Consider the following 14,660-nt stretch of genomic DNA (forward strand, 5'->3'; position numbering starts at 1 on the left):
TTTTTAAAGATAATTTTGCTTTAATTATCATAAAAAATGTTATATTTTGGTTCCATGAGTTTAAAAACTACTCAGCATTTAAATTATCAACAACAAATGCACTATTTTGGTCTGAGCAATGAATTCAAAAACAGAAACTCTTGTGACCTATTTGGATTTGGACACAGGACCTGTAACCATTCAAGAATCAGTGCAAATCACTTAGTAGCCTGTTTTTAGTGGAATGGAACCAGCAAGATACTGTATGTGAGAGTATCATGATCCTATACCCTGTATAGTATCTTCTTATCCAAACTGTAATTTTAGATGTGCTTAGTTGTCTTAAGCAGCTCTAGAAGTTTCACAGATCACAACCTGAGATTTTTTTTTCTTCGATGAGGATGTGAACATTGGTGCAAAGGGCAGGTAATGAAGTGAGGTAGGTGGAAAGAAAGATGGTAGAAGGCATAAAGCAAATGGCCTGCAGGTCAAGGGTATGCTACAAGTTGTTTGTTTATATATTCTATGTCGGCAGCCATAATTCAAACTGATCAATGAATTGGCAGAAGGAAAAAAACTATACTATACAAATAAGAATACAAGAAAATACATTGCACATGAGAAAAAATGGAATAAAAGTCAGAAATGAGACCAAAAATATGTACAAAAGAGAGGAGATGAGATAAAACAAGAAGGGAAATAGCAAAAGTGCAGGTGAAAACATGCTTACAAAGGCTGTGAAACCATCAGTTTCAATTTTTGTTCCAATGGCACTGAAGAATCCCTCGACCTGTGTGAATCCTTCTGCAAACTTCATTGATAACAGGTCAAAGTAGGTGAGAAGAGTCTCTTGAAGCCACGCCATCGCACCTGTGACAGAGAAAATGTGAGAAAGTGCCACCAAGTCTTCTAAATGAGGACATCACTGTGAGGAACTTATAAACTGTTTGTTATGGCTGATGTTTATGCACGCTATTGAATTTTTTTATTTTTTATTTATTTCACTTTTACCAAAGAGCTGGCATAAATTGTCATGACTTTTATAACAATAGAAAAAGGAATTTATACTATTCTTTTGCAACGTTAAAAAATAAGTAACCTGTATTATCAACAAGAGAAAAATTATACTAAAATCAAGGTTTTGCTGTTACCTTCAACATGAGTCCACACCTGCACTGCCAATTCCACAATCTTATCCTTGACGGCAACAAAGCGATTGTAGAATTCCTCTGCTTGCAAGAATGCAGTAAAGAACTCTGCAATTCCACTCGCTATCTGAAAGGTAATTTTTCTGATTACAAGACGCAGTAGCTATGCAATCTGTAATTAGTAAAAAATCTAAAAAATTAGGTTGGAGATTTATAGTAAGGAAGCTAACGTATCATCAAAGCAATAATCACAAGAAAAGCTATGTGTATCAAGTTGGCAGAAGCAGTTAACCTAAATAACATTAAGTTTTTCTATTCAATGTATTTTGTACTGCTTCATATCTGTTTGCATCACAGCCAACTAATGAATACAATTTATCTAAAGAACTGCCTCATTATAACAGAAACAAAGATGATTTGTTCTCACTTATTTCTGTCGCTTGAGTTAATGAGCGATTTTTAAACCCACAAGGAAAATAAAAGAATAAATGGTGTCACAAGAAAAAGTAATTTTGAGCAGAAAATGTTCTATAAACATACATTTTAAGGCTTTGTTTGTCGGTGAGGAGCATTTGAAAATAGCAGTGGTAACGTATGTCTTTACATATCAAGTAAGTAGTGTGAATGTTGCTGAGCCATAGTCATTTGTGAACGTTGCATTTTAGAGCGCAATGTCCTGCCGCCTCATCACAGAATTTTTGAACCAGGAATCATGACTAGGTCTACGCCTATGACTGGTTCTGATGAATACTTTAGATGGAGAGGGAGAGATTTTGAAAAACACATTTAAAATCTTTGATAGGTATAATGAAGAAGCAAGACTACCTTTGATGGAGGGGCGATTCATTTAGGCTTACTTTTCTTTTTATTTTTTATCAGTGTCCAATGAAAACCACTGATAGGGAGGGAAAGGGATGCAATGATGCATGCATTTTTTTCCTTCAAAATCAAAATACGTACATTTGATTAGAAGGTACTTTATTTACATCAGCCTAATCACTCCATCCTCCTCCTAAACGGCAGCCTTCCCTCTCCCCCCATCCCAGGGTCTCTTGACTTCCCACTACCAACCTCCTTTGCGTGAAAGCAGCACTAATGATAACAGCTATTCTAAAATTCCACTTACTGACAAACGAAGCCTTAAAATGCATATGTTTATAAAACATTTTCTGCTCAAAATTACTTTTTCTTTCATTCCCAAAATATTTGCTCAAACTCTTGTTACACCCTGTATAAGTAGTATACAGGCAGTCCCCCAGTTTATGACGGGGATTCCATTCTTGAGACGCGTTGCAAGCCGAAAATTGTCCTAAGAAAACCTTACTCTTAACGCTTTGGGTGTAGTATTGAAAACTATGTAAATAAATGTTTTTATTGCATTTTTCATAAAATAACCCTTCAAATATGATTATTTTGCCTTTCTGGAGTCACATTTCCTCCAACAGATTGGCATCGTAAGTGTTGTACCCTTGGAACACGAGTTGTAAAACTGGAAATAATTTCTGATGAAACTAATTGAAAAGCGTTGTAACCTCGGAACATCGTAAGCCAAAATCTTCGTAAACAGGGGACTGCCTATACAGTAAAACCCCCAAATTTGAGGACTTGCCTGTTCGTGATATTTTCCACTGAGAAATATTCACGAATTATACAGTATTTTCTTATAATTTTCGTGAATAAATGCATGTTTGGGATAATACTATTAAAATACCCTGGTATAAGCATTTTTAGAGAGGTTTTTGTGTTTCAACTATCACAAGCTCAAAAAACAAGCGGGCAAAATCTCCCCCACATAAACTTGCCAATCCAGCTGCCAAACTCACCCTCAGTCGCTCTTTCCTCTTTACACTACTGAATACACGCAGGACAACTGACCTACCTACAAACAGAACAAAAAAAACACAAACACAGGTACTCACCCAACCCCAGATAATCAAGGCTATGCTGTGCTGTCTGCTGGTCAAGGTCACTGAGACACCATCAACAACGAAGACAACAACCAAGAACCACAACCCCACAACTCAGCAACAAACAAGGAATACAACCACAACTCAACAACACAGCAAACAAACAAGGAACACAACCACAACTCAACAACACAGCAAACAAACAAGGAACACAACCACAACTCAACAACACAACCACAACAAAAGACCACTGCACAAACAATCACTAACACAAAAAACAACACAAAAAGGCAACACACACCCACTAACAACACCAAGGAATTGCAACAGCTCATTGCCGACAACCCTTAACAACTCAAAACCACACCAAGGAACCACAACAGCCCTCAACAACAACAACAACAACCCTCAACTATAACAACTCACATATAACCCACCAGGAACTCACAAGCACAACAAATCCAACAACACAGGCACAACAACTCTGAAGCAAACAACATCAAACTTAACAACAACTAAACAACAAATCAATAACACAAAACTTAACTGACTTTCAATGCCTTCAACACTCTTCACAGACCGCTGCCGACACTACTGATCTTCACAGGCTCTGCCTAAAGACTGACTCAAAACTCTGACCTTAACAACCAACAGCACCAGCAGACAACCCAGAACTCACCAACAGCAAACTTATCATTAACAATCTATCCACCAGTTAAGCCCCCCTCTCTCTCTCTCTCTCTCTCTCTCTCTCTCTCTCTCTCTCTCTCTCTCTCTCTCTCTCTCTCTCTCGGTGATAAGATTAGTGTAGTGTGAAAATAGTAGGAAAAAGCATCTACTAGTTAGTTTATCACGTGAAATATTGTAAATCAGATCAAGATGGCAGTAAGTTCCAACTGTGGACAAAAATGGCAAAATCCTGCGTGTCTAGCAGATTCGCAATATGATGAGGTAGCAGGAAGGGAGCTGGCATTTCTCATCTATGAGATAAATAACAGCCCTAATCAAAAAGATACAAAAGCATTCATAGACATATTAGAAGGATGTGATCCTTAAAACTGGAACAAATCATCAGAAAACATTTTGAAAATAATTGAAGAAGTTCCAAATAAAATCCAAGTGGTCAAGAGACTCATAAAGAAAATTTACATCAATCAGCATATTCCGACAAAGAAAATGAATAAGGTGAACATTATGAATATACTAATCGATGCAATAGGAAAAACAATGCCAAAAGCATGTAAACTGTGTAAGGTGTGGTATAGCATAGTTAATCCACAAAACCTGATCAGAAAATGTTCTGCATGCAACATTCCAACACATCCTCAATTTGCTGAAGTAATGCAAAATATAAGTAAGGACACCAGAATATTTTGCTCAACATGTCTATCATGGATAGACAATGTTATAAAATCAAGGCTTCATGTGCAAATAGTTGAAGAGGAAGAGGAAGAAGAAGAGGAAAATGGAAGAGAAGAAAACAAAACTGAAATGACAGAAAAAAATAAGGAAAACAAAGAACAAGACAAGAGTATGGATGCAGAGATGCTCATTGATACTACATATGAGGCAATCAAGCAGCATACATACGAAGAAATAAATTACGACATGACAACACAAAATAAAACCCTGGAGAGGCTCTACCCAGATCTGCACACTGATGGGAAAGAGGAAAAAATAGACAAGAAAGACAAAATCTGCAACCTTTTGTAAAGAGGGAATTGCAGATTCGGAGAAAGATGTTACTACAAACATCCCAAGGTATGTCACAACTATGAATGAAATCTATGGTAAATGTGCATACCTAGACGGCTATGAGGATGATTGCAGAGATCTACATCCAAAAATATGCAAAAACCTAAAAGAAGGAAAAGGATGTAAGTTCGACAAAAAATGTAAATATATGCACCCTGTAGCCATGAATCAAAATCAATTAAATAATCAATTAAAAAATAAAATCCAAAATAAGAAAGAAACAAATAAAGAGAGGAATAAAGAACATGAGGTGAAGGAAAAAAGCAAGTCATCACCACGATATGGAGTGTCAGCAAAGAATTTCCAAGCATCAGCTCCAAGATACTACAGCTCAAGAGATAAATACTGTATGTATGATGTTAGGGGATATTGCAGATACGAGAAAATTGCAGATTCAGACAAAAAATGAATAATTATGATGAAGGAAGATCAAATATTTTGGAAAAGTTGGATTTTTTAATGTCAGAATTTCTGGAAATGAAGAAAAGAACAACTTACCAGAACAGGAAAGAGACATGGGAAATTCCTTATTATTACCCATATTAAATGAAGGAGATAAAACACAAACCATCATAGTGATGAATGCGCAGGGTTTAGTTACGAGTAACTCAAAAAGAAAAATAGAGTAATAAAATGAAGGAGATAACTCGCAAACAATCATAGTGATGAATGCGCATGGTTTAGTTACAAGTAACTCAAAAAGAAAAATAGAGTACTTAGAAGAACTAACACAAATTGAAAAGAAAATAGATATAATGAATATAAGTGAAAGCTGGTATTCCCAAGAGACTGGTGATGAGGATCAAGTAAAAGGATTCTAAACTTAGAGATCAGATAGAAAAATAGGAATTAAGGGGAAACCGCAATGTATGGGAGAGACAAAAAATAAGGAAAAATATGTGAGAAATATAGTAACTCAGAATGTGAACTGATAGGGGATCTGAAACATTATTGAACATAGTAGTATATAGACCCCCTAATACTAAAGAGTTTGACACAATAATAGAAAAATTAGATGATATATGTAGAAATCACAAGGACTGGACTATTCTCCTATCTGGAGACTTTAACTTTCCTTTCGTAGACTGGAAGGAATGAATATGAGATTGTGGTTGTATTTATACATATAAAAAAGAGAGTAATAGTAGTGCAGAAGATAAGTGGCAATTCGAAAAGCTATTAGATATGCTACTAGAATACAACATTCAACAAATAAATAACCTGCCAACAAGAAAGGAAAAATACTTTAAGACCTATAACTGATTCACTTAAGGTAGATTCTCGGATGATTCTTATTCTTACGAGACGTTTGTTTGGTGGCTGCGATGGTTCTGGTATCGGGAGTAGGCAGCTCCCAGCCAATCAGCGGCCGGCCAAACTAACGTCTCGTAGGCATGGGGCTCACTCAAGAATCTACCTTAAGTGAACCAGTTATAGTATTTGTGAATGAGGTGAATTATGTTAAAGGAATAATAGTTTATAATGCGAGTATTTCAGACCATAATGTCATAGAATTAACAGTCCATTTCAAAGCTAGTGAAAACAGAGATAAGCAAGAAATGAAAAAGAGGGAAGGATATGGAAAATACAACTTCTACAGTAAAAATATAAAATGGTCAGAAATAATGAAGAATTAAACAAAGATTGGGATAACATTTTCGTAAGTGATGATATAAAGGTAAATACGGAGATATTATATAAAATATTAGAGAAAATAGTGGATAATATATACCCAAAGAAGAAAAGTAAACATCAGTCATGCATACCAAGAGACAGAAGGATCTTGTTCCAGAAAATCAGAAAGTGGAAAAAAGGTCTTGCAAAAGAAAAAAATGCATGGAAAGTGGTGGAACTAAAAAGATAGAAAAGGCAGAACAAAAGATTATACAATCAAAAGAAAATGAAAAACGGGACTTGGAAGAAAAACCCCTAGTAAATATCAAGCAAAACCCCAAACTATTGTACTCGTGAAAATGCAAAAAATAAGATGAATAAAGAGAATAGAAATAGGCCCTCTAAGAATTGAAGGGAGATTAACGATGAAAAAAGGAAATATGCAACTATTGGCAGAAAGATATAAGAGAGAATTCACCCCTAGAATTTGATAAACGAAGTAATGATACAGATGTAAGGGATGAAAATATGATATTTATTCAGACAATAGATATTAATGAAGCTGATATTGTGCAGGCTATTAATGAAATTAAAAATGAAGCTGCAGCTGGGCCTGATGGTGTCCCTGCTATTTTGTTAAAGAAACTAGTTCATTCTATCGCAAAGCCACTTGCAATATTATTAAGACAAATTGTAGATACAGGCAAGATTTATGATAAGCACAAATTAGCATATATTACCCCTACTTTCAAAAGTGGATCAGACTAGAGCAAGTAATTTATAGGGCCTGTGAGTCTAACATCACATATTATGAAAGTGTGTATGAAAGGGTAATGAAGAAAATATTATGAAACATTTAATAAAAAATAATTTGTTTAATATAGGACAACATGGTTTTGTACCCGGAAAAAGTACACAAACCCAACTGTTAGGCCAACGTGAGAACATATACAAAAGTATGAAAAGCGGAAATGAAACAGATGTGGTTTATCTAGACTTTGCAAAAGCTTTTGACAAGGTAGATCATAATATATTAGCAAAGAAAATTAGAAAACATAATATAATGGATAAAGTAGGAAGATGGTTAAAAGAATTTTAGCGCAACAGAAAACAGATAGTTATTGCAAACGATGAGAAATCGGATGAAGCTAAGGTAATATCCGGTGTGCCACAAGGTACGGTGTTAGCTGCATTACATAGACAGTAATGTTAAGGACTCGGTAGTGAGTAATTTCACCGATGACACAAGAATAAGTAGAGAAATTATTTGTGATGAAGATAGGAACACGCTACAAAGAGACCTCAACAAAGCATATGATTGGGCAGAGGTAAATAGGATGGTATTTAACTCTGATAAATTTGAATTAATAAATTATGGAGACAGAGAAGGAAAGCTATATGCATATACGGGACCTAATAATGAGACAATCACAAATAAGGAAACGGTTAAAGACCTTGGTGTGATGATGAATAGGAACATGTTATGCAATGATCAAATAGCAATTCTATTTGCAAAATGTAAAGCAAAAATGGGAATGTTGTTATGGCACTTCAAAACAAGAAAAGCTGAACACATGATTATTTATAAAACATATGTTCATAGTCCACTTGAATACTGCAATATGATATGGTACCCACACTATCTTGACTACTGGGAAAGACTACATTCCTTAAAATTATATAGTCTAGAAAGGAAGAGAAGGGAACTCACATGATGATTCAGCATGGACACAGATAGAAGGAATTGCCGAAAACATCATGGAGCTAAAAATATCAGAAGAGCAAGCAGAGGTAGATTAATATGCCCAAAACTATCCAGGAAAAATAAGGAAAGCACACAGGACATTAATCCACTACACACCAGCATCGATAATGCAGCATCTATTCAATGCGTTCTGCCAAGCCTGCATCTGAGGAATATATCAGGAGTGAGCATAGATGTGTTTAAGAAGAAGCTCGACAAATATCTAAGCTGCATCCCAGACCATCCAAGATTGGAAGATGCAAAATATACCGGAAGATGTAAGATAAGGTCTCTCTCTCTCTTCTCTCCTCCCCCCCCCCCTCTCTTCTTCTCTCCTCTCTCTCTCTCTCTCTCTCTCTCTCTCTCTTACAGAAAACCAAAACACAAACACACACCTTACAATCTCAACAGCAACATAAACCACAAAACTTACTCTCTCTCTCTCTCAGACATTGTCAAATGGAACTCCCATAACTCCTCCATACTCTGAGAGGCTTCTTTGTGGGAAATTTGCTTATTTGCAGTATTTTTCTATGAGAAATATCTAAAAATTACTGTACTATTTTCTTATCAATTTCATCATAAAATGCACTTTTAGTGATGAAACTATTTTTAAAAAACCGGGTATAAACATTCTTAGTGGGTTTTTATTGAGTTTTAACTATCAAAATAGGCTGTTTTAAGTATTCGTGGGTTCTTTTCACAGGTCTGGTATCCATCCCCATGAATACGGGGGGGACTACTGTAGGCAGTTCTAAGCATTTTTAGAGTGGTTTCAAGTATTCACGGATTTTAGCTACTCGTGGGGTCTGGTACCCATCCCCTGTGAATACGGGGTGTCTACTGTATATGTATTTTTATATTTTTTGTGGTGTTATATTGTGATTTTGCTTTGCAGTGGACCCCACATATTGGTGTTCTCAGCATTCGCGGACTCACTTATTCGAAGACTTCTCTATGGACCAGATCTACCCATTGTTCGCAGGAAATTCACATATTCATGGTATTTTTCTATGAAAATATCCACAAATTCCTGTTTTTTTTAATAAATTTCATCATAAAATGCACTTTTTGTGATATATTTAAACAATAGATATAAACATTTTTAGTGGGTTTTTCTTGAGTTTTAACTAACAAAATAGCTAGTCTTAAGCATTTTTATAAGGATTTTAACTATTCACGGATTTTAACTATTCGGGGGGGGGGGGTGGGGGGGGGGGGGGGGGGGGGGTCCTGGTATGCATCCCCCACCATTAAGGGGGAACACTATCACATTTTTCACATCACCAAGCTTTGCAGTCAGAATCAGACCATATCTTTGATATTCTTTGATTGCACTTTCATATGGAATAGCTAGCACTACTGTATTTTATAAGTGGAAAGGTAATTTACATGACTTCAGTTCTATGTAGAAAATAAACAACTGATATCTGTATTTTGTGAATTAAAAAAAAATAGAACTTATAAATTGTTTCATTCCAGCTGATGTTTACGTGTGCTATTGAATCTTTCTTTTTCATTTGTTATTTCACTTTCACTGCAATATTTCTGCCAAACAGCTGGCATATGTAGCCAAGAATTCAGCTGGCATAAGTAGCCATGAATTTTATAACAATGGATAAAACAATTTATTGTCCTTTGCAAGGTTACAAAATACCTAGTCTGTACTATTATCTTTTTTCGTGATTTTTTAAAAAAGGTACCTTACATCTTTCTGCTCCAGAAAGCTGACTCATGCTATGGATTTTCTTTCCTCTATGAGTTTTATTATAATTTTGGGGGGACAGATAGAAATTAATTGTAATTAAATGAAAATGCAAGTTATCCTAGCTAAGCTCTATAAAAGTATATAAGATATATCTTTTTCTATTTTTGGTTAATTCATTTTAGCAAAACTTACATATAAGATTTTTGCTAATATTCAGCTCTCACCTGCTATGAAGATGTTCTACTTTCTGCTGTTTTTACCATATTATGCTATAATAAACTATTCTGCTTAAAATGATACCAAAGCTATTATCACAAATAGCATGGTAACTTTACTGTAAGCAATCAAAGAAAAATATCAATGTGCACATTTGCTGGTACTGTGGAGGATGTGGTCTGGGAGAGACACGACTTGCAAGAGGCTGCTTCTAAGCCCCCCCCCCCCCCCCCCCCCCCCCCCCCACACACACACACACACACACACACCACCTCCAACCACCCAACCCCATAGGGTTCAGCTTTTCCTCATGTTTAAACAACCTACAGTCTGTCAGACATTCTAAGATTGCAAGGATGGAACAAATAAGAAATTCCTGTATTGACAAACATTTCATTGTTAAGAATACAGGCATAGCAGACCCAATTAAATAGAATAGAATATACATTTTAGGCCCGACCACTAAGTGCTGGGACCTATGAGGTCATTCAGTGCTCAAAGGAAAATTGAGAGAAAGCTTACAAAGGTGTAACTGGAGGAAAACCTTGTAGTTGCATTATGAAATAATTGTTAGAAGAGAAAATAAAGTAAGATGGGAGAGAGAGAGAGAGAGAGAGAGAGAGAGAGAGAGAGAGAGAGAGAGAGAGAGAGAGAGAATATGAACTGAGGTAGAGTAAAAGGAATAAAAGGGGTTGCAGCCAGGGGGGCCAAAGAGATGCTGCAAAGAACCATAAGTAATGCCTACAGTGCACCGCTCCTGAGGTGCACTGACAGCACTAACCCCACTTCGGGAAGCAGAGCCTATTCGATTTAAGGCTTTCAAGCGTATTGCCATAAGTTTAATACTGACATGACAAGACATGTGACATCAAATATTTTCGTTGGGAACTAATTGCTTTCATAACAAAGACACTGTGGCATCATTTTTCCCCTGCACTGCCAAACCTCAGTTTCTGCGACATGTGGGCATTGACAAGGTCAGCTGTTAACTTGCTGACTTAATCTTAAACAAACCATCTACTTTAAAGAACTATTAACCTCAAGTTGGTATTGTGATGGGGGCAGTATAGAAATCCAAAGTGGAGACTACAGGAAATCTTCCAGTTCACTTCCTTTCAAGCAGCCTCCTTTTTTTTTTTAAACTTTTATTTTCTCAGAGATTATTGCACTTACCTCTTGGACCGACGCCACCACTTCGTCTACTTGCATTTGGATGCTTCCCCAGCACTTCCCGGTCAGGGCGTCCGACAGCTCTCCTCCATATCTGTGTAATGGAGTGGAATAGTATAGAACTTAGGCCAAAAGCCAAACGCTGGGACCTATGAGGTCATTCAGCGCTGAAAGGGGAACCGAGAATAGAAAGGTTTATAAGGTGTAATAGGAGGAAAACCTCAAAGTTGCACTATGAAATATTTGTTGGGAAAAGGTGGAAAAAAGAGAATATGAATGGAGGTATAGTAAAGGAATGAAAGGGGTTGGAGTTAGGGGCCGAAGGGACACTGCAAAGGACCTTAAGTATGTAATGCCTACATGACACTGTATGAGTTGCACTGATGGCTCTACCTCTCTACATAGCTTCCATACCTGTGTTCATATACAATTCATCACCTACTACTAAAACATATATCTACTACCTCATTTCCTTTATTGCAAAGTAAACCGTACCACCATAACTGTTATCACTGGGAATAGAAATTCAAAGTGATGCATTTGTAAGAACATTAATGAAGAATGTACAAACGATAACTTTCGAGGACCTGTTCGTGTGATTATGTGATTTTCTAATTATATCAATCTTTATTATTTGAAATTGCTTTAACTTCACAAAACAATTTGCAGATGCCACTGATTTCTAAAAAAAAAAGTCTTCATAGAACAGCATGCCTAAATAATAAAAAAGTATATTAGAAAGAAAAACCATACTAAAATATAATTTTTAAAAAATACTTCTCAATCAACAAATATGAGCTTTAACATTTGGATGGTGTGCATGCACATGTGTGTTACAAGGCAGTGTAGTATTTTTCCAATGAATAGTTTCTCAAGTTTTGAAGAAACTATTTGCTGCAATGGTTTATGTTATCCATTGAGAATTCAGTAACAATTTATGCATCAACACCAACAGGACAACACTGAGAATGTTCCCTTCTGGTAAAAATACCATCATAAATCAAAGTTTCATTTGAGGTCGGACTTTTAATGTCTGGTGTGTTATTTTACATTTTCTTATGTTTGGAACAAAATGAATTTATATAAAATAATCTACACTCTTTGAAGTTTAGAAATCCATTGGCTAGATTTTACAAAATTGGGAAAAAAATTCTATAAGTATCTGGAAGCTGAAATGTCAAAGTAAAGCAGACTCAGTTGGTCCATCTCTTAGCCTGCTTAGAGAAAAATAACTGCTGCTTAAACTAGGTTGTCTGTATACTATATGTATATATGTATGTATATGTATATGTATGTCTGATATATGTGTATTTTAATCATCATACAGCTTTTAATATTTGGAAAGTGGATAACCAGCCCGAGAAAAGTCTATGGCTATATAGAATCTTCTCAATTCTTCTTATCTTTTTCTCATCAGCATGTAGCTGGTATATCAGGTTTCCTAAGGACATAAAAAGGTTCAGTTGTCTTAGGTTTATTTCCTCTAAGACAGCGCACAGGCAGTTACCTAAGAGTATAGTACAAGAAAGTGAATTAAGATATGTGGTTGTCACTGAGGCGTTGAGATCTCCTAGGTCCGTCCGGGATTGTTGGCGGGGGTTGGGTGTTGGTTGGGGTACCTGGGTGGTAGGTATTATAAGCTGTCCAGGTGACATGTCTTCCACTTCCGGTGCTCTCTCTCTCTCTCTCTCTCTCTCTCTCTCTCTTCTCTCTCTCTCTCTCTCTCTCTCTGCTTCTTCCTCTCTTTCTCTCTCTCTCTCTTTCTCTTTCTCTCTCTCTCTCTTTCTCTCTCTCTCTCTCAATGTCTCTTCCTCTCTCTCGCGTGACAGTGTATGGAGTCCGTCGGTTTCTTGTATTTCTTCTAATGATGGAGGGAGAAATTCTGTTTCTTTTACTGCATTGATTCTCGGCTTTTTTTCTAATACATGCAATGCCTCGAGATAACGTAGACATCTTTGGTCCGGTGCTTGGTCAATATTTTCTACATTCATTATAAGCTCAGCTCTCTCTGGTCTTCTGTTATGTTTTTCCTTCTTGAAGGTGGCAGGAGAGACACTTAGGGAGTCTGGTGGTGGTCATCCCGACATAGGAGTGGTGGCATCGAATTAGTACATGACACTCCTCAAAGATGTTTATGGGTGGGGGGCGCCAGGTTGTTTTTAAGAAGCAGCTGGCTGGTTTCCATATCTTTATAATGAATTATGAGGCTAATTTTATCCCCTTCTACAGTGGGGGAGACATTTTCACTTATTATTTTCCTGATAGCCTTTTTATCTTCCAAAGATTTGTGGTGCATATAGTTTTTACAAAATATTTTTATAGCTCCACTTTGGTCGTTGTTGGTTCCTGTTGTGCTTTTCTGGTGCCAGTTATTTATGGAGTCTCGTGTTTGACATTCGACCATACGATTGGTGAAGTTGTTATTGATGAGGATTTGTGTGGACCTTTCGATCTCCCTCGTGGTTTCTCTCCACATGGAGCAGTGTGGGAGAGCACAGTGGATGAAGGCATCTACCATAGATCTTTTATACCTGTCTGGGCACTCATTGGACCCATTAAGGCATAGACCCAGCTTCGTGGGTTTTTCATAAACCATGGTGGTATATTCCATATGTGTCTGCTGTATACGAACGCCCAAGAAGGGTAGGGCACTATCAATGCTGCATTCGCATGTGAAGCGGAGGACGAAACATCTTCAAAAGTCCTTCTTACAGTTTCAAGATCTTCTTTGTCGACTCTTATGAAGGTGTCGTCTATGTAACAATGGTACTGAGGAGGGCAGGGGATCTTATTGAAAACCCTTTCTTCGACAACACTCATGTAGAAATTGGCAGATAGAACCCTTAATGGGGATCCCATTGCCACACTGTCAATCTGACAATAAAGATGTCCTCTGTGGGTTGTGAATGGAGCCTCTTGGTACATATTTAAAGAAGGGCTTTTAGGGCTTCTTGAAGGATGTTCAAAGCATGTATGTCCTCACATCTATATACTCTATCGAGGATGTGCTAAATTGTCTTGTCGACTGGAACGTTCATGAAGAGGCTCTCGATGTCAAGAGAGGTGATGACACCTTCAGTCAGAGCATCTTAAAGTTTACATGAAAAGTCAGTAGAAGACTGTAAACAATAACAGTCAGGGATATATGGCGTGAGGAGTTCATTGAGTCTCTTTGTGATGTTGTATGTTGGAGTTGGTATTTGGCTTATAATTGGGCAGAGAGGATTGCCAGGCTTGTGGGTTTTTACGGTGCCGTAAATATACCCTGGATATACCACCATGGTTTATAAAAAACCCACGAACCCAGGTCTATGCCTTAATGGGTCCAGTGAGTGCCCAGACAGGTATAAAAGATCTGTGGTAGATGCCTTCGTCCGCTGTGCCCTCACATACTGCTCCACGTGAAGACAAACCACGAG

General features: G+C 37.0%; 1 protein-coding gene across 1 annotated transcript in view; it reads right to left on the reverse strand.

Annotated features, from left to right (window-relative positions):
* Positions 1-14,660, reverse strand: part of LOC135198290 (uncharacterized) — a 220,918-nt gene that overhangs the window by 78,160 nt on the left and 128,098 nt on the right. The window contains exons 31-33 of the mRNA XM_064225864.1: positions 11,245-11,335; positions 1,131-1,254; positions 710-849 (exon numbers count right to left, since the gene is read on the reverse strand). Of these exons, the coding sequence (XP_064081934.1) occupies positions 710-849; positions 1,131-1,254; positions 11,245-11,335 (355 nt within the window). The remainder of the gene's footprint in view (positions 1-709; positions 850-1,130; positions 1,255-11,244; positions 11,336-14,660) is intronic.

Source organism: Macrobrachium nipponense, chromosome 23 (assembly GCF_015104395.2).
Source record: "Macrobrachium nipponense isolate FS-2020 chromosome 23, ASM1510439v2, whole genome shotgun sequence".
NCBI classification, from domain to species: Eukaryota; Metazoa; Arthropoda; class Malacostraca; order Decapoda; family Palaemonidae; genus Macrobrachium; species Macrobrachium nipponense.